The sequence below is a fragment of the Hibiscus syriacus genome, unplaced genomic scaffold, assembly GCF_006381635.1.
Source record: "Hibiscus syriacus cultivar Baekdansim isolate YM2019G1 unplaced genomic scaffold, ASM638163v2 tig00111402_pilon, whole genome shotgun sequence".
Lineage (NCBI taxonomy): Eukaryota > Viridiplantae > Streptophyta > Magnoliopsida > Malvales > Malvaceae > Hibiscus > Hibiscus syriacus.
This window is the reverse complement of record NW_024063082.1, coordinates 7,994,996-8,019,441: the sequence shown is the minus strand read 5'-3', so window position 1 is coordinate 8,019,441 and position 24,446 is coordinate 7,994,996. Positions and strand designations below refer to the sequence as shown.

Below are 24,446 nucleotides of genomic sequence, written 5' to 3'. Positions count from 1 at the left end.
ACCCTCTTAGTCTCTAAAAAAATCAAAAAGTAAAGGGGATCATTTTGCTTTTATTGTTGTTCTTTTAAGCACAAAGATCATCTAATCATTCAAGTAATTAATCTTTGAATCTTATTTTTATTATATGAATAAATCAAAAGAAAAAAAAACATCTTTAAATCAAAAGTCTTAATTAGAATCTAAGAAATAGAAAATTTATGATTTGTGTGAAATATGTGGAAGAACCCTCTTGGACAATTTTCATTTTTGTTCATTGGGCTGTAAGATTAGCTTAATTCTCTCCATTATGTGAAGTTGGTGAAAGTTTGGGATTTGGGAAGCTAAAGGTGAGGCCGATGAGGGTTCAGATATTGAGATGATTAGTGAGATTTGGGGATTGAAATGGCCGGTGAAGGTTTCAAGTCTGGATTAAGAATTATGAATTTTATTTTATTCTCTTTAAATTATATACAGTATAAAATATAATTAAAGAAGTCACACTATATTAAAATATTAATAAAATAATTCATATTATCACATCTTGTATGATCTAATAATAGATTGATCAAAACAAAAAACAATTCAAAAAATTAAATGATTAAATTAAAAAAAATTAAACTTAGATGATGAAAATAATAATGAGACAAAAACTCAATGATGAAATTTATAATTTATTATATTTTAATTACTAACCACAACGAAAGTGAATATTAATTTTCGAATATCTATTATATGAATCTATATAACTTTTATGGATGATATATTCAAATGTTAATTATTATTATTATTATATTTTAAAAAATTATTATTTTTCAATGCAGATTCCTAACAAATTCAAATATCCGTAATTAGTTTAGATTTATATTTTAGATGATAGTACTACAATTTAGTGTGAAATAATTTCAACCTCAAGGCAAATTTAGAAATTCAAATTTAATTTTTCCAAAAACTACACACTTGACCCTTTTGGATGTTTTATTGTAAATAATCCATTTACAACTCAAATTTTATGCGTCTTTTTTGAGTTAAATCAAATTTATGAAATTATAGTAATATAGTAAGATAAGGATAAGCATAGGGTTCCATTCTTACCAGAGCCCTATGTTTTCCCACTTTTGTGCCAGTATGTGCATCATTCTCCAGTTCCATATCTGAATTTTTGGAGAGTGATTCAAAAAGTGGTTTAAAATGTGATCAAATATTTAGCAGTTCCATTCCCTATATGTCCCACGCTTCATCATTACTGTGATTAAAACACAAGCGTCTATCTATGGGACAAACTTTAAAATGGTCCATAAACTTCAAAAATGTTCCATCGAATCTTAAAAAATAAAGTATTGTTCCAATCACGTACCTGTGTCTGTTTAACCATCAACGTTAGCTTTAAATACCATCTGGAATATGAGATTGTTCCCTTTTTAAACATCTATAGGTTAATAAATACTTCTAAATGCGTCAGATCCAGATTGTCATTTAACATCAAAGCTCTAGGAACCAAGTTAAGATTTAATCCATAGTTTGAGACATCTGGTGCAATTAACCCTAAAGCTTACGCATAATCATTGAATCAAAACATTTCATAAATGTTCTTAATCATGTACTAATGTAAACAACTCAAAGCAAGCTGATGGATAAGTATAATTTTAAGATACAATCAAATCCATTAACCCCCAAGAGTGCTAATGAGCTTCATTAATCATCCACAGGATTTTAACATGCACGAAGCTTTTGAGAGCCTAAACACCTAAATGAAGCGAAGAGCCTCAGACCTCAATTCAAGTGTATGGAATAATGACTACAGGGTTCTAGCTTGCACGAATATGTTTGAAAGACCTTCCAGGTAAACTAGAAACACTAATACAGGTAGAGGGATTTGGTGATAAGATACACAGATATCTATGCTTTTCTTATATGATTAATCATATAAAGTGTCAACTGATTTTAGGACCTATAAGGATTCAGACGAGAAAGTTACCAATTGACCTCTACTTGAAATGGTCTCTGAAGTTCTAGTGACTCTGCAAGTGGGAGGAACACCAGATATTACTATTGCTGGCATCAGGGAAGAGGCCAATCAAGAGATAGAAGGACACCTGTATCATGGGTTTTTCCAGCAATAATAATCCAAAGCACCATTAAGTACAGTACAATATAGTAAGAACACGAGAATATTTCTTCGTCCCATTTAGCTTTTCCTCTTATCAGGCCTGCTTTTGGAGCTATGTCAACTTCATGTTCAATCCTATTTACATCATCAACATAAGGACCTAATTTTCTCTTACTTAAGCCCTAAGGAACAAAATGAAATCAACAGTGTAATGGAAGCAACATTGACATCAAGCAGGAGCAGAATAATCTCGAAACCAATAACATGTCATCACCAATTTGAAACCTTCCAGATGAATCCCATAAAAGCTTCCTGCTGAAAACTTAAAAGGAAAACCGATGTGATTGGAAGGTTTCAAAGTAAACAATTCATCAGGCAACAACTGGTGAACAATGGCCCTACCAATGGTACCGCTTGACATATCTCTTCCACGATATTAAGAAATAAAAACTTGTATCACACAGTACTGTTTCATCCCATTATTAGTGCAAGCTAAACTGGAATTTCAACTTACCAATATCTAATTCAAGAGCTATATTGCTCCAACTCTTCATTTTTCTTGATGTACCCATGTCTGACACTGGTGTCCAAGACTCGGAGATGAGAATGTTACGTCCAAAGATCTTACAAATACATGGAAAAACTTGAAAAAATCTAAACAATACTTGTATTCGACACTCACAGCCGAGTCTGAATAACATAGCTAGAGCCCCCATTTCCCTGCAGCTATTTATAATGCTCAAGTCATTTTCAAACCTCTCTTTCCTCTATCCTGTGCAATGTACTCCAGACACAAGCTATTGCAAATTTGACACAAATGTTATCCACGTACAAGACTTTCTAGAAAATTAAAAGAATAGTCCAGCAGTCTGCTTAAATTTTAAAAAATATTGCAGACTATTTCAGACAAGCAGATTCATAAGAATGTATCATTCTCATTGCGGAAGGAAAAAAAAAACAAAGAACAGTAAAATACAAGCTTTTTTTCAGGGGTAAAAGCCTACCTAAGGCATTTCTCAGGCTCTGTTTGGTTTACATTTGTGTTTTAGCTATTTTGCAATTAATGAAGGCAAAACAAGTAGTATTGTGGATCCTAAACAGAAAACGCAAACCATTTGTTACTTTATACGAAGAGTATTGTTTCTCTTTTAAAGGCTAGACAAGGTATCCACAGCTATTCAGACTACCTCCACATTTTCTTCAGAATCCACTTCGCTCATCTCCATTTCCTTTACTTTCTCAAGCTGCCTCAAGAGGTCTAAACGTTCAGGTCCATATGTGGATGGTATCTGCCATGAAACAGACTGTTAGCCATTGAGAAATAGCGGTTCAACACTTGATGCAAGACATTAACAAGAAGGATGACACACCAGCGCTGGCACATATCTCTGAATAGCAGCCAACATGGCTGCATGTCCAACAGCAGTAACCTGCAGGCATAATTTTTCCATCACAATAAGACACAATAGATCAATGATAAATTGAATTGTAAATAAAAGATGAAAGGAAAGGTAACATACGAGCTGTAAGTTGTTCTAATCATGTAGAGGTATGAAACTACTATTTTTCAATTCTCTAATAATTTAAGGCTCGCTCGACATTACTTGCCTGATATACCCAGCATGCTGGATGTTTATGCTATGATTCTCTATTTTGGATAATGTGGGGGGGAGATAGGAAGGGAAAAACTTAATTTAAAGAAGCTTGTAGGTGTTAAAGATACCTTACATGACTTCCAGATGAAATTATAGGAGTATTCTCTCTAAACTTAATTTTAAACCCCCAACTCTTGTGGTCAAATTATTAGCAAAAGTCTTCCTTTTGTGTTTATTGATCCAAGATTGGTGATTTAAGTAGAAGTCCCATGATAGATACGTTATGTGCATAAGAAAAACAGAAATGATGGATCAGCAATGAATTGGCATAGACAGTTGCCAGAATGATGTATTATTTTAACTTACAGGAAGAAGCATCAAAACACTAATAGGAATGACTGATGCTAAGTCGGTTAGAGTTCTCCGAAGAGCTCTCTTTTCTTTTTCCGCTAATTCATCCCCTATCAGGGCCCTTCTAAGCAACTCTGTTGCAGCAGCAACATCAATAGCTAGAAGCTGAGTTCCTTGCAAGACATCCTGTTTATTGGTAAATAACTCAGATGACAGGATTCATGAGAAAACCATAGATGACTTCTTGAAGTGGTGATTGTATACATCACAAATTAGTCAGACGATGACATTGATGAACAGTCTAAAACAACCAATAAAAATCATCCAACACAATGACCTTACCAGGGGATCTTAAAAATCTAGTTCATAATTCTTCTCAGGTTTCACAAAAATGGGGAAAATTACATTAGCAAGACAAAAGTTACTTTGCATGCTGTATAACCTACTTCCACATATTTCATATATCAATGTCAACATGATAGTGTACAGATAAAAGTACATAAAGAAGTAAGCACCCTTGCTACTTATAAATAAAGTAGTTGTTTTAGGATGCAGAATCATCAAACGGAACCAGAACCAGAACAGGCAATATAGCTGAAGTTTTTTTTATTAAATAATAACCAAGTACGTTTCAATGGCATCAAGAGTATACAGTTTATAAATTATCGTTATACAGAAAATGAACCATATCTCGAACTTTAACATGCAGAAAGTTCCTCTGGCCTTTAACCAATCTAACTAGCCTTTATCATGGGCAATATACAAAAGTTTTTTCAAGGACTATGAAAGACAAGTTTCAATTAGTCAAACTAAATTTTAACATGAGAATAAAAATTAGTCATTGAAAATAAGAAGGAATTCTCTCGTCCAAAAGTTGGAAGAACACATAAATTAAAGCTAGAGATATCACAGAATGCTAATATACAAACATTATTCGACTTATAGACATCCTCAAGAGACTCATACCGTGCTTGTTTCTTTTATCTTCTCTAATGATTTTTCGATGATACTTTCCTTCTTCTCAGCCTCAACCAATTGAGCACGTCCAACGTCATTAATAGAGCTAGGACAATCAACTGTAACCTTAACATCCTGAACAAATTTGAAAACGGTAAAGCAAATTAAAACATGCAAGAACAATAAAGCCATTCTGAAAGGTCCATGGTTAATATATCATGCATCATCATGTTTCTCATTCTTATAATGGATGGTATCTATTGTGATGAAACTACACAGTTATAACAGTCAATAGATTGAGCTTACCTCCTCATATGCCGACTGATCAGCACTTCTTTTAACACGCTTCTCAAGCTCAATTAGTTCATTCCTTAATTGTTCAAAGCGGTGGATTTCATTTGGTTCTGAATCGCAATTATTGGCATTTGAAGCATTCTGCTCAATAAATTCATTTCCCTGGATGCAATAAAATTGAAAATAGCTTTAATTTACATAAAAAACACAGAGATTTCCAACACCATACTATATGCTTTAGCACCTGGAATATGTATTATCAACTTATCATAATCATACCAATTTTATAACATAGTATGTATTTGACAGTGTATCTAAGAGGTGCTTCCAAACATAATTATTGGTGACAGATTTCTCTTCATATTCTTCACTACCCTCGAACCTTCAGTTACTGATCATGTTCAACCTTCCATACAGTTAAACAACTAAGTTTGATGTACATGTACACAGCTTTATAATATTTTGATTAACAAAACAGAAGTTGAAATCAGGCATTATTTAGCTATTATTCTAACATCTCAACAGTATATCTCCAGAGTTAAAAGGTCCAGTTCTCAAGTCTTTCGGAATTAGAGCTTGAGGCCAGATCACTAGACCAACAGGAGAATAGATGAAAGGCAAATCTGATACTAAAAGGATCAAATGCTACCAACAAGTGTAAAATGCTACTTGTGAGACAGGTTATACCGATTTCTCTATAGCTGATAACTCTGCGCCGGGCTTCCTGGATGAAGGGTGTAAGAAGCTCCATAATCCACGATGCTTATTGACAACTCTAATGAAAAAGACAAATAAAATAAAGAGGCATGGTATGGTTGAACTAGAATTAACAATAAGTTCCATGAATTCCATGAAAGCAGCTAAAAACTGTAGTCTACACTCTACAGCTGAAGTTGCTACCTGTTGCTTCTATCATTTGTTAAAGTTTTTGTTCTAGGATATTCTTGCTGCTCACAAAAAGAGGACTGGGAAGTATCATCACCAGCTTCCTGAATGAAAGTAATGAATTTACATAATTTCAAACTAAGCTCACAAACATTTTTTATAATGTGTAAGATGAAAAATCAAGGCATGGACTGCCACGTAAAGAAAGTAAAACACCCGATCAAGGAAGGGGGGACCATAATTTCAATTTGAACTAAACTATTTATATTGTTGCAAAATCAACCATGCAATTTACAAAAAAGAAAAGAAAAAAAGAAGGAAAAGTCACTCATGTAGTCTATGGTTTATGTAGTGCTGATCAGCAACTAACACCACGAAATTAATTACACTAATTTGCAAAACATACATATCACAATTTTCTTTGATATCAATTTTCTTGGCCATGTTCCAAGTGAACTTTTATTGAAGCAAAAGGCAAAAATTTATCTTCTACATGTGGCACTGAAAAGCCAGAGCCATCTTGCCATTACGGTACTAATTACATAGTGAAGGCAGTACTAGAATATATGGTATTTAACAAAATTAAGAATAATAGAAAAAGAGGTAGGAGGGGTAGGAAGACACCTGTCGAAGAAAAGCTTCTTTTGCTCGGAAAGAAGCCTCCAAAAATTCAGCCTCTTTCTTTAGTTTCCTTATTTTCTCAAGGTCGGAACAAGCTGCTTGTAATTGTTCTTTCCCGGAGTAAGAACTTGAAAAATGCAACTCTTGAAGCAAGTTTTCCAGTCTTTTCAGAGCTTCTTCAACACTCTCCAATGCCTGAAACCAACATGATGCCACTGCATAGTTAGAACCATAAAACAAGTTCAAAATGAGAGTTAAGACACATATATAGACTGTGGCAAATATGAGAGCAAGAATTCTATCCATACAAGCATAACAGAAGAGCTGCAGCAAGATGAGAACGGAGAAAGCAATTATGTCTTTCATATTAAACATGTGCTAAATCCTTCCAGTATAAATCAAGAAAGAAGTATGACCATAGTTATAACTTATAAGGTAATGGGGAATCTAATAATCAGTGCCGGACATTATACTGCAGTAAAGTTGATTTATTGATGATAAAGTAAGCTTTGTAGCAACTACTATCCTATATGATTGCAATTTTCAACCTTTATGATTCTAGTGTATATTTCTGACGATTCTTCAACTTTCAAGGACTCCTACTTTTGCTATGCATAAAACATTTTATCATTTGCTTGCTCCCTCAAAGATCACATGTATTATGGAAAACAAACCAAGTAATCAGCCAATCCAACAATACAGTTGAACAACAGAATCTAGTGCACACAGAAGCCAGACAAAGAAAAAGAATGGGTTGTTGACATTCATTCAAGAATTTTGCAAGCAAAAGCTATGACACCCTAGGTTTCATGAGAAAAAGACGGAAGCATTAACAACAGATCTGCCTAAAGAATATGAACAGAAAAATAGGCCCCACCGTGACTTAAATGCACACCATTAGTATCAGCATAGTCAAAGAAGCTAGTTCCAAAGTCCAAACTACATAGGAAAAAAGGGGAAACCTTATCAAATGAATCTGACTCCTTCTCAATGACTAATCCAGCCCCACCAACAGGTCTAGTCTCAACCATTTCCCTTCTGCATCACATTTCCAGCAAGTATAATCACAGATTAGAAATCATTATATATAAAGTAGTAAATTACCACTATCAAGGAAATGCAACACTTGTATGGCATGAGACAGACAATAGTAGAGGTTTTCAATATAGCAATCATGCATCTACTTGAATTCAAAAGTGCATGCAAATGTGTGAGAGAGAAAAAAGGGGATTTCGAGAGAGAGAGAGAGAGAGAGAGAGAGAGAGAGACTAAAGTTAAGCATCCGCAACTTACAATGGTATCCTGAGTTCTTTCATGCACATCATCAAATTGTTGTGCCTAAACAATAAAGATAACAACATTTTGCTCAAATCACACAACAGAGATCAATATAAACTGGCTATCAACTAATCAACCGTAAACTCGCTTTACCCTCTAGACAGGAACCTTGCAGCCTTAACACTAGATGGATTTTCCAGCCATCTACTATATTTAATAAAGCTCTGCATCCAATGAGAACAAACATCCAACACTTCAGGAATAGCTTTAGTATTAGGAGGACCTTCTTGTCTACTTTTATGTCCGTGAGACTGTTTTGATGTGCTGGCAATGCCAGGATAAAAAGGAAGCCAATCTAGCTCCTCGCATACAACCTAATGGATTAAAGACAGGGTCAGATATTTTCAAAAGGTAATAACCAAAAAAATCATGCATGCTGACCTCAACATAGAGCTGATAAGAACTTATTGATGATAGTTGGGGGTAGTACAGTACGCTGCCACCTATAAGATACCTACAAGAAAAGGACGTGGAATTAAATTCACAAATAAATCATAGGAACGAACGCATCATAATAGAGGAGAAGGTTAATGTATTCAAAGATACCTAATGAAGCTTTCAATGGGATCATCTATAGCATCATATCCATTTGCATATAAAAAAGCCTGTGTATTTCTGCCTAGGGCAATAAAGAATCCAAAAATGGTCAAATCCCTTTCCAATACCTGCAAGGAATTAGTACAACTTTCAATGAACCTTGATCAAAACAAAAGTAGAGTTTGTATGCAATATGTCGCTGTTCTCCAGCATAAATTATTATTTTTCCTCCAATTATCATAATTTCACAATTTATCCATCCTATTCTAAAAGGATGTGGGAAAGCCCAAAACATCTTGTAAACAAATTCATCCCCAAGATACGAACTTGTTAGATTATTTTATAACCTTTGGCCAGGATGCTAATTTCAGGGGATGAAAAAGAAACAGGGTGTCTCAAAAAGTAAACAAATCATAAACTGTCACTCCAAACCTCAATGCTTTCAGATGTTGTTAGCCTCGACCATATTTTCTCTCTATCTATAGCTCTCAGCAGCTGCTTCTGTACAAGATCGACCCAGAAAATAACCTCCTCTGAATCTTGATCATTTTCCACTCTGCATGCTGCAGCTCGGGGACCAAAATGGACAAGAAATTCTCTGTGTAGCCCAATGTCCTTTATAGATTGATAAACTTGGTGAATTGGAACAAAATCAACCAGCATATCCATAAGTCTACCAGTTAGGTCCAGAATTGTGGAAAAGAACTGGGAACAGGAAATTTTAGCAGGACCAAGTTTTGTGATTGCAGCAACACAAGTCAGTGCAAGCATGAGAAGAGCTCTGTCACTTGCAGTTCCTGCAGATGATAACTTGCCTTTCCCGCCCTAGGAGCAGACTAAAAGAGTCAGAATATTACCACAAGTTTCACTGCTATCAAGCGCTTCATGAGAGGCCCACATGAAGAAGCAAGAGGCGATTACTTACACATCTGTGGCTGCAGTGAATCGAAGGTCTCCTTCAAAATAATTTACAAAGGAGATCACCACAGCTGGAACTTGCTCATTCCAAAACCAGTCATATGCTTCAGGTTGCTTGGCTGATAGCTTCTCCCTGATTAAGCCTTCTAAGGGGGCAGATTGATTCAACAAACTGCATCAACGTGATTATTAGAGGATGATAGAAATGCTAAATGAAAAGAGAAGTAATGTAAACAGTTTTCCAGAGAACTAACTGATTAGAGTATTAGAAACACATAAATGAGCATATTGAAAACAGAGTTTTCTTATGAAAATAGAGAATGGCAGTGAAAGCATAAGCCTCCTTCAGAAAACTTGATAGAACGGAATTTCAAAATTACAACTATAACATAATCTGCCTCTATCATCGAAGCAAAATAAAATACCCCTTAACTACCAAGCATGATCTACTTCACATTTCACAGAACAAAATGATTTCCTTTAGCTATTTTGTTCTGCATAAAAAGCAGGTTACTGTATAACAAGCAGAAGCAGTGGTGGATGCAAGGCTTGTCCAGGGTGGGCACGTGGAATCCAAATTTCTTTATATTAGTTGTTCATTTTACTAATATATATGTGCCCACACTAAAAAATATTTCTGAACCCGCCACTGACCAGAAGAGATTAACTTAAATGTCTAAATCAGTTCCAGACATTATACTGCGGTAAAGTTGATTTATTGATGATAAAGTAAGCTTTGTAGCAACTACTATCCTATATGATTGCAATTTTCAACCTTTATGATTCTAGTGTATATTTCTGACGATTCTTCAACTTTCAAGGACTCCTACTTTTGCTATGCATAAAACATTTTATCATTTGCTTGCTCCCTCAAAGATCAAATGTATTATGGAAAACAAACCAAGTAATCAGCCAATCCGAATTTTATTTGTATCTACCCGACTACCCCATACGAAAACTTTCCATTATAATATAGATGTGCCCACCCTCAAAAATATTTCTGGATCCGCCAATGACCAGAAGAGAGCAACTTTAATGTCTAAATCATTAAGGCCCTGTTGTGACATTGATATTTATAACTTGTAAAGCCAATTGTAACAACATGAACCATATTCAAGTTGGGAAAAGATTTCAAATTTCCTTACTTCAAAAATATCTGAAAAGCATTTACACAAATTGATGCTACTTGTGATAAACATTTAAATACACATAAGTATGTTTATATAAACTTGAACAGGCAACAAAATAGACTATATTTTTGTGTAAAGTAAATACCCTTGAGCTACATGAAATATGAAATATATTCAATGCACTACCTTCTTTGTAAAAAACATATGTATCCCTGTCTCTACTATCACCTTGGGATGCAATCTCGATAGCAGCTTGGAGTAGGGAATACACAGCAGCCTGAAAAAAATGCATGAAATTTTCAGGCTTAATGATACTTAATATAGAAGCATACATACTTTTTGCATCAAATTTAACATATTAATAAAAGCTTAAAGAATGAACCAAGACAAACCTGATAAGAGAGTGTTTTCACCCATGCATTCCTATCTACACCAATCCAGGCAGTTGAAAACCAAGACAATTTTGCTATTGAGCCTTGTTCTTTGATTGATAGCTCAAAAACCCTAGCTGCATCATGTAAAGATTGAACAAGTCCATTACTATAATCTTCACCCACCAGTGATTGGTTAAGCTTGGTCCTTATGCCATCTACGTCTGTACTAGTACTGGTCTGCAAAGTCCCATTGGAAGTTACACCATCTTCAGCTGATGCAAGAGGAAAATGGAGTCCCATCCTTCTTGATTTACGAAAGGCTGAAAAATGTTTCCTATAACCCACTAGTCTGTGATTATCTAATGAAGTCTTCCTTACTAGACATTTCTTCCTCAGATTACCGCAATTTGTCAACATATAACCCGAGCTAGCCATTCTTTTGCAAGAAGCATGGGTTCCACATGAACTCCGCGAAAGACATGGATTTGAAGGCCTGTTAAAACAATAGAACCAGCAAGGCACGAGCGTTTTCACACAGCATTAATAAAAAGAACACTAAGTGTATCATATAACTCATATCTTGTTAACTACAGAGATTCTATAGCATGCATTTTTTTTTAATTTCCTTCCATCCTCCTTCTAAAGGGTTTATACTTTCTAGTTTAATCCATAAATCACAAGCCAGATAACTCCTGGTCTTTGAGTCAATTGAATTGGTAAATACATGATTAGTTGAAACTTATTTCTTTGACTTCAACTTTTTTAGCAATCCTAAATAAAATATTACCAAAAACTTCAAACTTAATACTCATAAAACATCATCTTAATTCATGTAGTGAACCAATAAATTTCAGAAACAATTCACTTAAATATTAAAATTATCCATGAAAACTGAAAAAGCACAATTAAGTTTTTTTTTCCCTAAAAAATAAGCTTCTTAAAACAGCAATGCGGACTGGACTTTTTCTCTTCTTTATATATGTATATCGAGCTGTTTGGCTAGCAAAGGAAACGAAACAATTCACCAGAATCGGACATGAAAAGTTAGGCTTCATTTAGATATTTTCCAGGGGAAACAGTTTAACAAGTACCCTATTTTAATTTTAAACGAAATAATAAAAAATAAAGAAAGTAAACCGCTCAGCCGAAACCAAAAACAAACAATCCGCAAGTGAAAGCAACAAGTTAAAGGGGAGATAAAATAAGAGGAGGAACTTTAAGCACCTCGAAGATACGAAGCTTTGATGATGAAATTTAATCGACATGAACAATTATGAAGGAACCGAAGGGAATACTTTTGGCGTTTGGATTGCGAGAAAAAAGTGCAGGGAAAATTGGTGGGAAAAAATGAGGAGTAATTTTTTTTTGTTGGGGGGGGGGGGGTTGAAAAAGAGAATGTGAGGCTGCGGACGTGCAGTATTGTGATGGACTTTTATTTATTTATTTTCTTTTTTATTCGTCGACGTGCAGAACGAATAATCACAAAACAGGCATCGCCTTCTATTCGTCTTCCGCTTCCTTTCTTGTGAAAATTTAATGGAATCAATTTAGAGCCCAGGAAAATATTGATAATCTATGCAAAATGTAATCTTCAGATTGATTTCCATTTTTTATAAAATTCAGTTTACTTTAATTTAAAGTTTTAAAAATTAATTAATTAAAATTTACTTTGTTTTATTTACTTTTATAAAATAAAATATATTGTATTTATCTGTATTTTAAAATTTTGGTTTAACGAATGTTTAAAGTTTTTTGGCATAATATCAAAAATAGCCCTTAACATTTATTAAAATAGTCTTTTTAGTCCCTATTCTTTTTTTAGAATATTTTAACTCCTAACGTTTCACTTTGGGACGAAAAACTCCATGTATAGATGAAAATTATTAGTTAATACATGATTAATGCTAAAAAATATGAGCTTTTTAGTCTAAAATAAAATTTTGAGGGTTAAAATGTCATAAAAAAAGAATAACGGACAAAGTGATTATTCTATCAAATATTAAAGGCATTTTGCACAAAAATAAAACATTAAAGGTCAAAATACTCTATAAATAAAATAGATGACAAAATAATTTTAATAAATATTTGGAGTTAATTTTATCTTTATGCCAAATTTCTTTTATTAAAATAGGTACATAACATTTTATTTCGTTAGGTCCAACCATCAACTTCCATTGAAAAATTATTATCCAATAAATATTTGACACATTATTTACTTTTTATTTTTACTTTTTAAAAATAAAAATACATATTTTTTTAAATTTTTGTTATCACTTATTCTTGCTCGATCTTTTTTCTCTTTTCAAATCCTAAATGTCATTGTCACCGATCAAATCATTTCGAAAATCATTTAACTAAAATATAATCATCAACCTTCCTCTTACCTTTTTCTCATCACAATCATCTATCTTGCTCTCCATCGTCATTAATACCATTTTCTTCTCCTTGCTTTTTAAATTTCTCACTATCAATTGCAAATCACTAATAAGAAATCCATAATACTATTTAAGGCTCTCAAACTTTAAAAAAAAAAATTAACATCATCCACGAACTTTGTTTGCACACATATAGCTCTTAATAGAGAAAAAATCAATTTAGTTATTTTGACTAATAGAATCAAATGTTGACTGATACAATACTAACGTTGTAATTTACATTTTAAAAGTTTGAGGTCTTATTTAATTTTTAGAAAGACATAAAAATATTTAAAATTTAAAAATATTAAAAAACAAATATAAAATACTAAAAATAAAAATTAAATTACTAAATTCTTTTAAAAATTTAAAAATTAATAAAAAATACTATTATAAATTAAAAATAAAAATATATCACAAACTATAAAATGATAATTATTAATTATTAAAAAATAAAAAATATTAAATATATAAATATTATACCTAATATAAACTTGTAACATATAGTCATAAAAGGCAACTTAATCATATTCATATAATCGAATTAACAAAGCTAGTATGTTTTTAATTTATATATATCAATCATTGCTAAACATGTCATACATTTTTATATCAAACATGTACACAAACTAAACATGATTCATTTATCATATAATCATATCATCAACATTTGTACAAAATATTCCTATTGAATTAGTCGAATTTTACAGATTTTGTATATAAATATATTTAGGAAATATCGTAAGTTATTCATATCAATACACACGTCCATTCATAGTTTGAACAATTTTAAGGGTACATTATATAGTAAGCTAGTATATAAAGGGGCGCTTAAAATTGTCTAAAATATGATTAAATATATGTATTGATACAAATAACTTACGATATTTTTTTAATAACATTTAGATGCAACATTAAGTTTCGACTAATTTAGTAAAAATATTTTGTATAAGTGTTGATGATATGACTGTATGGTAATGAAATCATGTTTAGTATGTATACATGTATAATACAAAAGTGTATGACATCTTTAGTGATTGTTGATATGTATATGAAATTAAAAGTATATTGATTTTATTATTTTAACGATATGAATATTAATTTATGTGTCAATATGTTACATGTGTAATATTACTAATAAAAAAAATTCTTACTAGTAAAGAGTGGAATATTTGATTCCATTACAATAATTGTACTTTCCTCTGAGCACAATAGAATCTCATACGGCCAAACAATGACAATTTAATAACTATAAACGTGCTTTAAGAAAAATAAGAAGAAACAAACATTGGAAATTTTAAGATACATGATTATTAAGTTATAAATTTCCCTGTTCCTTTTGAGAGCAAAACCAGAGAGAAGAATCAACACCATGAGGACCACAACAGTCACGAAGGATGCCACCACAGCTCCGCTCACATTCTGGCAAAAATCACCAAATTGTTGGCAGATGGCTAGCCAGTTTGTGCTAGGATTTCCATTGTGAGCTAAATCCGCCCCGCCAGCCGCCGTGGTCAGAGTCAATGCCATCTACTATATATATATATTCCACCAAAACGTCAGTGTCTTTCTCTATTCATATATATATAAATTAAAGTTTAACGATTTAACGGAGTTGCTTACGGTGACTAAATAATAATAAGAGTCTGGGTGCAACGGCATAAGGGTGGACGATAGTAACTATGGAGAAAGGGAGCGAAAGGACGAGATAGCCGCCGATCAGTGCCATTGCAATGACGAAAAACCTGCATTTATATCTCAGTTTCTTCAGTTAGATAGATTATGTTTTTATATGTATATGGCGTACATGAATGTGGGGAGATCGTCATAACTAGCTTCGAACTGAAAGAACCGAGTGAAGAAAGGAAGAGTTTGATCGCTGGTACCCATGGTGGCTGCAGCAGCAACAGCAGCGGGTATGGCTCCTAGTCTCAAAAGGAAGTCGGCAATGCCCAATCCCTTGTTGAGCCCTCTCTTTTGCTCCATCTGAGACTCGACGAGAGGTGCTTTGCCTTTTTCAACGGCGCTTGACTCTGGGACATCAATGGTCGCATCATCATTGCTCTTCATTTTTTTAAAGTGGATATGACTTAGCTAGCTGAAAGTTGTGTATGAGAAAATGCTTCGTTTGTGGAAAAAACGGCTTAATGGTTGAAGTTTTTATAAGGGGTTCAAATGAGAAAGAAGAGTGCAATAATAGTTTAAGAACATTTAGTGAATTAATCTTTTAAAATATAACATATTGTTATTGAAGTTGGTAGAGAAACCATTGGGTATGATATGGGCTTACATTAGATAGACTTATAAAAGTTATAGTAAAAAGTTAACACATAAGTTCAACGATAAAAAAGAGAATGATGTTTTTTCTAGCGGTATTTATGAATTTAAGCGTGTCTACATGTATATATATATTATCAGTTGATTAAAACAATTAAATAGATACTACTTTATTGTAACATCCGCAATACCGGGTTAGTGACTAAATTGAAAAATTTTAGAATTTGGTGACTAAAGTAGAAGAATGAAATAATTTAATGATTATTGGAAATATATGATGAAGGTTATTTAGTAATTATTAAAGGAAATTAAGGGTAAAATGGTCATTTGACCAGAAAGATTTTTATCTTTCTTTTAAGGTTATAAAACGTGGAAAGGGTGAGAAGAAAAGAAAGATCTGGAGCTTGGGTCATCTCCTTCCTCCTCTATTCCTGTAAGCTCCATGGCAAAGGTAAGTTTAATTTCAGTTGGTTAATTCTTGAGTTTTAAGCTTAGTTTTGATTCTTGGGGTGCTAAGAAAGATTATTTAGAGATTAAAGTAGGTTGAAACTTCAAAATGGATGAGTTATGAAGGATTAAATATGAAGAGTTTTTAAGTGAATTAGTGAAATAGAAGGAGTTAATAGATTTTGAAGTTGAATTTGACTTGTCATATGGAAGAGTAAGAAGTTATAAGTGTTAGAATTAATTTTGGATAATATGGAAAAATTGGTATGATTCTTGAATGCTATGTGGAAGAGTGAATTTTTAAGTTGAAGAGATATTGAATGAAAATTTATTAGTTTAAGTATTTGTATGAAAGTTAGGAATATTAAAGGGAGTGAAGTATGAAGCGTTGAGCTGAAAATGAAGTGATTTTCGAGCTCAAAATGTGATTTCTGGGCAAGGGGAATCGGTACCCATTCAACGGGAACCGATACCCCCTCAAACGAACCAGAATTTACAGAATGTCAAGGGGGAACTGATACCCCCACAGGAGGGAACCGATTCCCCCTAAAGGAAATTTGTAAATATGGGTTTAATAAGTTCGTTTAAGTTGCTAGTATCCAATTACAATGTGTATGTATCTAATTATTGCCTTAAAATGTACATTTATGTAGATTCTGCGCGTAAAGCAATTCCGGAACATTTGGCAAGTAAGATCGATCAAGGGAAAGATAAGAGATTGGAATTAACTAGTGAGGCCAAGATGAGTGCATACTAGTGACATGTAGTATTTAATGGAAATAAGACTTGCGATGAGTCTATTTCCTAGAGTAATATGCATGAAGTCATACACATGATTATGTGTTGGTTATAACTATATGCGATTATATGTATTACATTGATTATATATATGCATGACTAAAGATAATGATATGCTTTGTATATGCTATATGATTTATGTAAAACTTTATTATGTAATAATGGAAGAACATGGAATAAGTTATATGATAAAGTCATAAGAAATGAAATGAACATGAGAGAATAAGATAATCAAGTATAAGTCATATGATGTAGTATAAGTGATTATACGAGAAATGTTAGGAGACTCTAAGAGAATAGTATAAATTCGAGGGCATAAATAAGGATATATAAGTTATATAGGGAAGATTGATAAATTAAAGAAATTATGGTTTATGTATAAAAGTGAAGAGCTACAAAGTTTTATTAAAGAGTATTATGGAAGTCATGAGAAATTGAACTAAATAAATAGATGGTTTATGTGAGTGAAAACGGAAAATGATATAAAATAAGTGAAAATTATTTATATGATAGAATAATACTAATTGAACCTGTAATATAAACTCTATAAAGGAGTACTTGAGTAAAATCATTATATGATACAATTATAGAATATTACTATACAAATTATATTAAAATAGTATATATGAGAATATGAGTAAGTTTATAGGTTATTGATAGGACATATAAGAGTATATAAATGTATGATAATATGAAAAAAATGAACTAAGTTTAATGATGTTGAACCCTATGAGTAGATGTTATGTGATTATAAGTAACATGATTATATGATCACAAGATATGATACATGATATGAGATATATGAAAGAGAAAATATATGTTATATGAAATATTATATGACTATGCGATTATATGAAAATGTTATACGTGTAAGTGAACCATGTGTTTATATGTATATGGGATATGTGATTTATATGACGATGAGATGTGAAAGAACTACATGACTATGTGTATATGTGAATGTATGTTAACATAAATATTAATGCCCATGTTATGTGTCATGAGAGCTAGGGGTATAGTTGGCATGCCAAGAGTCGAGGGTCTACGCGGTCTTTCGGGACATTATGTATTCTTTGGAACATGTGTCAAGTCTGGTGAGACACATACTTGATCCTTGGCATATGTATATGATTCTTAAGGAATGATATGTGGTCCTTCGGGACATATATGTATTCTTTGGAACATGTGTGAAGTCAATGTGACACCTCGGACTCATATCCGGGTCGGGTACGGGTTGGGGGTGTTACATTTAATGGTATCAGAGCTACGGTTTAGTCGATTCTCGGCATAAACCGGAGTCTAGAGTGTCGTATAATGTATACATGCCAACAAAATAGAAAAAAAATTCTGATCTGAAATTATAAGGAATATGTTGTCTTGCTTATAGAATAAGTTTAATAGAATACAATAGAAATGTGATTATAAGAAATGACAAAGTGAATCGATAGCTGACAAATCTGATGGTGATAGCAATTCACCTGCCCTGGCCAGACAGGATGAAGAGTAGAAACCTCAGAAAGTGTCTTATAAGATTAAAGGTTGATTTCAGAAATTGAAATCATATTCGAATAGTTATAAAAGGTTCTCACTGTTTCGAATCGAAAAAGTGATACGGAGAAGTTTTGTTATAAAGTGAATAAGATAGAATATGGTGAGCAAGTGTCACCATAAGGACGTTAAAAGATCTAAGGATGTGGTTAGAATTTGTGGAGAGTTCGAGAATAAGTGCATCAGTGACAAGCGTATAAGAAATATACAGTCAGAGTTGATGAGTTTGAAATAAAGGAATAATACTGTGTATTAATAAGAATGTGGATAGAATAAGGGTTTGTATTTTGGATGGAAAGAGTTAGCATTGGCTAACCAGATTATATGATGGAAAAGGTATAGAATTTAATATTTTGAGATGTTGTCATGATAAGACAACCAAATATGAAATGGATCTGGATACAATTGTATTTTTGGATCATAGTATTGTGGTATAGTAAAGGGAATAAGGATTTGCATATTTGAGTAAAGCTGAGGATTGATAAGAAGAGTTTAGGAATGGGTATATCGATGATCAGTTTATAAGACAAAGTAAGTCAGGGGATGTTTAGTTGAACAACGAAAATTATAGGATGCATGAGAATGGATGTGAAATTGACAAGTTAAGTAAACGAATTTTGAGATAACTTCGATTGGAAAGGATGTATGTGATTGGTTGATTAGGGTTTGTGTTATAGATTAGACAGATGTTATTGATTAATTGTCAGAGTAAAAGTGATAGAGTTATAAGATTGGAAGAAAAGGTAAAGTTGAGTTAATCAATTATGATGTGAATCTGAATATAGTTGGGTATTCTGATCAGATAGCTATGATGTAGAAAAGGAGATAAGTATTTGCATGGAATTTTAAGAAATGAAAATACAAGTATAAGAAATGATAAAGAACAAAGTTCTGTATAAGAAATAGGTTATCAAAGTTATGAGGATGCAATGAAGATTGGTATATAGCGATGAATATAGGTGATATGACAAGAGTATGTGAACATGAAAGGAAATATATGATTTGTGTATAAGGAATAAATAAAGGAAGAATGGAATAAAGAAATGAAATGGGATTGAGTTAAAGGATCAAACACGATAAAGGTTATATGGAAGTGTAGATGATAATTTTGGATATACAAGTGAGAAAAGAGCGATTGGTGAGGTGAAAAGATTTTATAAAGTGTATGTTGAATCATATTTAAAGAAGATTTAAAGGTCGTGTTCTTGATTAAATGATGATGGAAAACGAATTTGGTTATTTTTATAAGGTAGTTAGAGATGGATTTATGATGTTGATTGATGAAAGTGGATTGAAGTTACTGGTTGTTGTTTAAGTGATAAGTGACATAATATGAATGTATAAAGGAAAAAGGAAATTGAAAAGTTAAAGGATTGAAAAGTACGTTTCCTGATGATGACAAGAAAGAGTAAGTAAATGAAGCAACATGAGAACATTAGAAGATATGTTTTATCAAAATGTTCAGTGAAAATTCGAGGGCGAATTTTCTTAAAAAGGAGGGGAGATTTGTAACATTTCGCAATACCGGGTTAGTGACTAAATTGAAAAGTTTCAGAATTTGGTGACTAAAGTAGAAGAATGAAATAATTTAATGATTATTGGAAATATATGATGAAGGTTATTTAGTAATTATTAAAGGAAATTAAGGGTAAAATGGTCATTTGACCAGAAAGATTTTTATCTTTCTTTTAAGGTTATAAAACGTGGAAAGGGTGAAAGAAAAGAAAGATATGGAGCTTGGGTCATCTCCTTCCTCCTCTCTTCCCATAAGCTCCATGGCAAAGGTAAGTTTAATTTCAGTTGGTTAATTCTTGAGTTTTAAGCTTAGTTTTGATTCTTGGGGTGCTAAGAAAGATTATTTAGAGATTAAAGTAGGTTGAAACTTCAAAATGGATGAGTTATGAAGGATTAAATATGAATAGTTTTTAAGTGAATTAGTGAAATAGAAGGAGTTAATAGATTTTGAAGTTGAATTTGACTTGTCATATGTAAGAGTAAGAAGTTATAAGTGTTAGAATTAATTTTGGATAACATGGAAAAATTGGTATGATTCTTGAATGCTATGTGGAAGAGTGGATTTTTAAGTTGAAGAGATATTGAATGAAAATTTATTGGTTTAAGTATGTGTATGAAAGTAAGGAATATTAAAGGGAGTGAAGTATGAAGTGTTGAGCTGAAAATGAAGTGATTTTCGAGCTCAAAATGTGATTTATGGGCAAGGGGAATCGGTACCCATTCAAGGGGAATCGATACCCCCTCAAACGAACAAGAATTTACAGAATGTCAAGGGGGAACCGATACCCCCACAGGAGGGAACCGATTCCCCCTAAAGGAAATTTGTAAATATGGGTTTAATAAGTTCGTTTAAGTTGCTAGTATCCAATTACAAGGTGTAGGTATCTAATGATTGCCTTAAAATGTACATTTATGTAGATTCTGCGCGTAAAGCAATTCCGGAACATTTGGCAAGTAAGATCGATCAAGGGAAAGATAAGAGATTGAATTGACTAGTGAGGCCAAGGTGAGTGCATACTAGTGACATGTAGTGTTTAATGGAAATAAGACTTGCGATGAGTCTATTTCCTAGAGTTAAATATGCTCTGATCGATTTTGGTTATTATGGTCAAATTATGTAACTAAACTGCTTTTACTTTAATGAAAGTTTTAAATTTTCTTTGAATTTTGTCAAGAGTCAAAGTTTGAAAAGTCAATGTGACACCTCGGACTCATATCCGGGTCGGGTACGGGTTGAGGGTGTTACATTTATAATTACTATAGACTCTTTAAAAAAATAGAGAGAAGTAGACCCGAAAAGAAATATGAAATAAAGTCCTTTTCTTACCAATTTAATGAATTTGTTATTTTCATAAGAAAATTAAACCTAAGAAATTGATTTTTATTTTTAAATACGACCAAAAGTTTTTGCCTTTTTGGTAAATTTAACAACAATAGCCTTGACTTTTATTAATTTAATACGTTATAATATACATAGATTATGGAGTAGGAGAAATCAGGAAAAAGATTGCAAAAATTATGACAAAAATACAAACTCATAAAAGAAAGTTATTCCCTTAACCAATCAACTAAAACTCGAACACCCGGCTGACCTCCCAAATCCAATAAATATCAAAACAAATTGCCCTACCACATTTTCCCTGTTAATACGTTATAATTATAGTTTGTGATCATCTTTCTAAATAATGTATATATTTACTTTATTATTATGAACAATTTCATCGAATCTAAATATCCTAATTCATTATTATTTCTGGTTAGTATTTTCTAATGCAACTTTTAATATAGACGGTATTCAAGATCAAATTAAAAGAAGCGAAAATAATAGATTAAAAAAAGAAAATTATAAGAATTTTACCCAAAAAAATAAAATGAGCATTAATCATTCAGAAAGTGATAACAATACACATGCACAAATCTTATCTTCAATTATTGAATAAGTGTATGTTTAAAGAGTAATTTAAACACTTAAAAATACATGTATATATATAAATAATATGAGATTTGAGAATCTCATTACCAAAATTTATTGACTTTGAGTTGACAAAATGTTAAAGACTTGTCTTTGAGTCCCATATCTAACATAAAAAACGGTTATGATATTAAGATTTTGAGTATTTTAGAGGCCGATAACTACTTTCTAAGTCGATAAACTGATGTGATTAAAGATTTGGTTAAATATAATAAGAAATTAACAACAGAGTATGTTATTACCTTAATATCATATTTAATATAATGATAATGTCAATGAATATTTAATAATAATATAATATTTTTTAATATTATTTTTAATAATATGTTATTGTAACACCCTCAACCCGTATCCGAGTCCGATATGTCAATTGACTTTTCAAAACTTGTCTCTTGTATAAAATCATTAAAAATCTAACTTTCATTAAATAAAATTCGTTATTTTACATAAAAGGAAAATGATTTGTATTTCATAACCTATCAGAGCATATTCAGTACAACTCTTTTAGTACATGTCAACTAAATAAAACCAAATACATATAATTCATAAATTCTTTTTTGATCTGAACTTCGTAAATGTGTAGTTGACCTGTCTTGCTCTTCTTAACTCCTCTTCTTACTTCTCGAAAACCTACGTGTGAAACATTCACACGTTAAGTCTATGACTTAGTGAGGCATATAAAATGTATAATATAACCGTGACTTCTACAATGAATGCATGTTTTCCACTATTATAACAAGTAATCTCATAAACCCTTCCACATAATGAACACATGCATATTTATACATCATCACATATATCATCTACGTTTATATACTATTTCATGTTCACATAATTCTTTAGTTCACAACTTCATTATATATATACTTATATTTATGGAGTTCATAACACTACTCATATAATTACTCATAACATTTCATTTAAGTTCAACCTATTTTCTCATGATCCAACATATTGAGCAATCATACATTATAACATTAAACTATATAACATATGCAATACATTCAACCCATACACTCATGTCCACTTACACAATTATCTAACAATCATATTACTTCTTATTTATATTATATCTTTATTGGCTCATGTACACTGTGGAGAACTAAAGATATGTGGGTCTATTGAGGTTGTGCACTAATGTTGTCACCACAGCTCGTATAAATGCACCTAAGTGCCACGTAGAATTGCACCGTAGTGCCGCGTAGAAATGAACCGAAGTATCATATAAGATTGTCCCTAAGGACCACGTAAAAAATTCCTTAAGAACCATATACATATCCCAAAGACCAAGTATGTGTCTCAAAAGACCTCACACGTATTCCAAAGAATACATATATGTCCCGAAGGACCGCGTAGACCCTCGACTCTTGGCATGCCAACTATACCTCTAGCTCTCAATTTCTATACATGGACATTATCATTTATTTTATACATATTCACAAGTACACATTGATCACTTACATATCACATATCTCATGTCATTTCTTATGAAATCACTTGTGGCATGTAGCACATATAACTTATATACTTTCTTATATGCTCATATAGCTCATATCACTTAATCTCTTATGATCATTTCATATGATTTCATAGTTTAATAATTTATTCACTTATGTCTTCTCATAAACGTACGCTCTTATCACTTCTTGTCATATTGTTCACACTACAATATTTCACATTCATTATATCAGGTAGCTTTTACCACATATTCATATAGACACTTAACATTTCATTCATACTCACATCTTTCATGTTCATACATTCCATTATGCTCTTATCATATATCTTATAACAATGATTTTATTATTACATATCATTATTCTCATTAATCATATAGATCATTTATATTAGTTCATATGGATTATCACACTACATGTATTCACATAAATCCTATAACACCTACCATAACATATATCGCAGATACTCATACCAAAATACATGTAAATAATCATAAACTCATGCATTCTAATATAGGAACTAGACTTATCACAAGTCTTAGTTCCATTAAACCTCGTATAATAACTAATAAGCACTCACCTGGCCTCACTAGTCAATATTGATCTCTTATCGTTCCTTGATTGATCTTACTTGTCCGATGTTCCAGAACTCATCTAAGCTCGATATCTACATAAATATCATCTAACCTTGAAATTTAATACTGATAGCTTAAACTAATTTAATGAACCATAATTCACTTTTTCTCTTAGGGGTGTACCGATGCACTATGGGCGCATCGGTACACAAAATAACTTCAAAATTACCATGCATCGATGCCTTCCAGTATGCATCGATGCATATTCAAAATTTTTCTTAGTGCATCGGTACACATTCATAGTGCATCGATGCACCTTCCCAGAATAGACTATTTTTACTCGAAAATTATCAACAC

The 24,446-nt window shown here is 32.2% G+C and overlaps 1 protein-coding gene and 1 pseudogene across 1 annotated transcript; both read right to left on the bottom strand.

The window, feature by feature from the left end:
* Nucleotides 1–2,930: 2,930 nt before the first annotated feature.
* LOC120162181 lies at nt 2,931–12,446 on the bottom strand. Its single transcript, XM_039172357.1, has 18 exons — nt 12,311–12,446; nt 11,105–11,582; nt 10,900–10,989; nt 9,587–9,756; nt 9,097–9,487; nt 8,674–8,792; nt 8,509–8,581; nt 8,221–8,441; nt 8,083–8,127; nt 7,752–7,827; nt 6,793–6,984; nt 6,184–6,272; nt 5,971–6,058; nt 5,296–5,445; nt 4,999–5,124; nt 4,048–4,218; nt 3,457–3,516; nt 2,931–3,375 (listed from the first exon to the last, which is right to left on the bottom strand). Exons 1-18 carry the CDS (start codon nt 12,349–12,351, stop codon nt 3,265–3,267), a joined length of 2,691 nt encoding a protein of 896 aa, XP_039028288.1. The 5' UTR covers nt 12,352–12,446; the 3' UTR covers nt 2,931–3,264.
* A 2,228-nt stretch (nt 12,447–14,674) lies between these two features.
* Nucleotides 14,675–15,570, bottom strand: LOC120162004 (annotated as a pseudogene).
* Nucleotides 15,571–24,446: the final 8,876 nt, after the last annotated feature.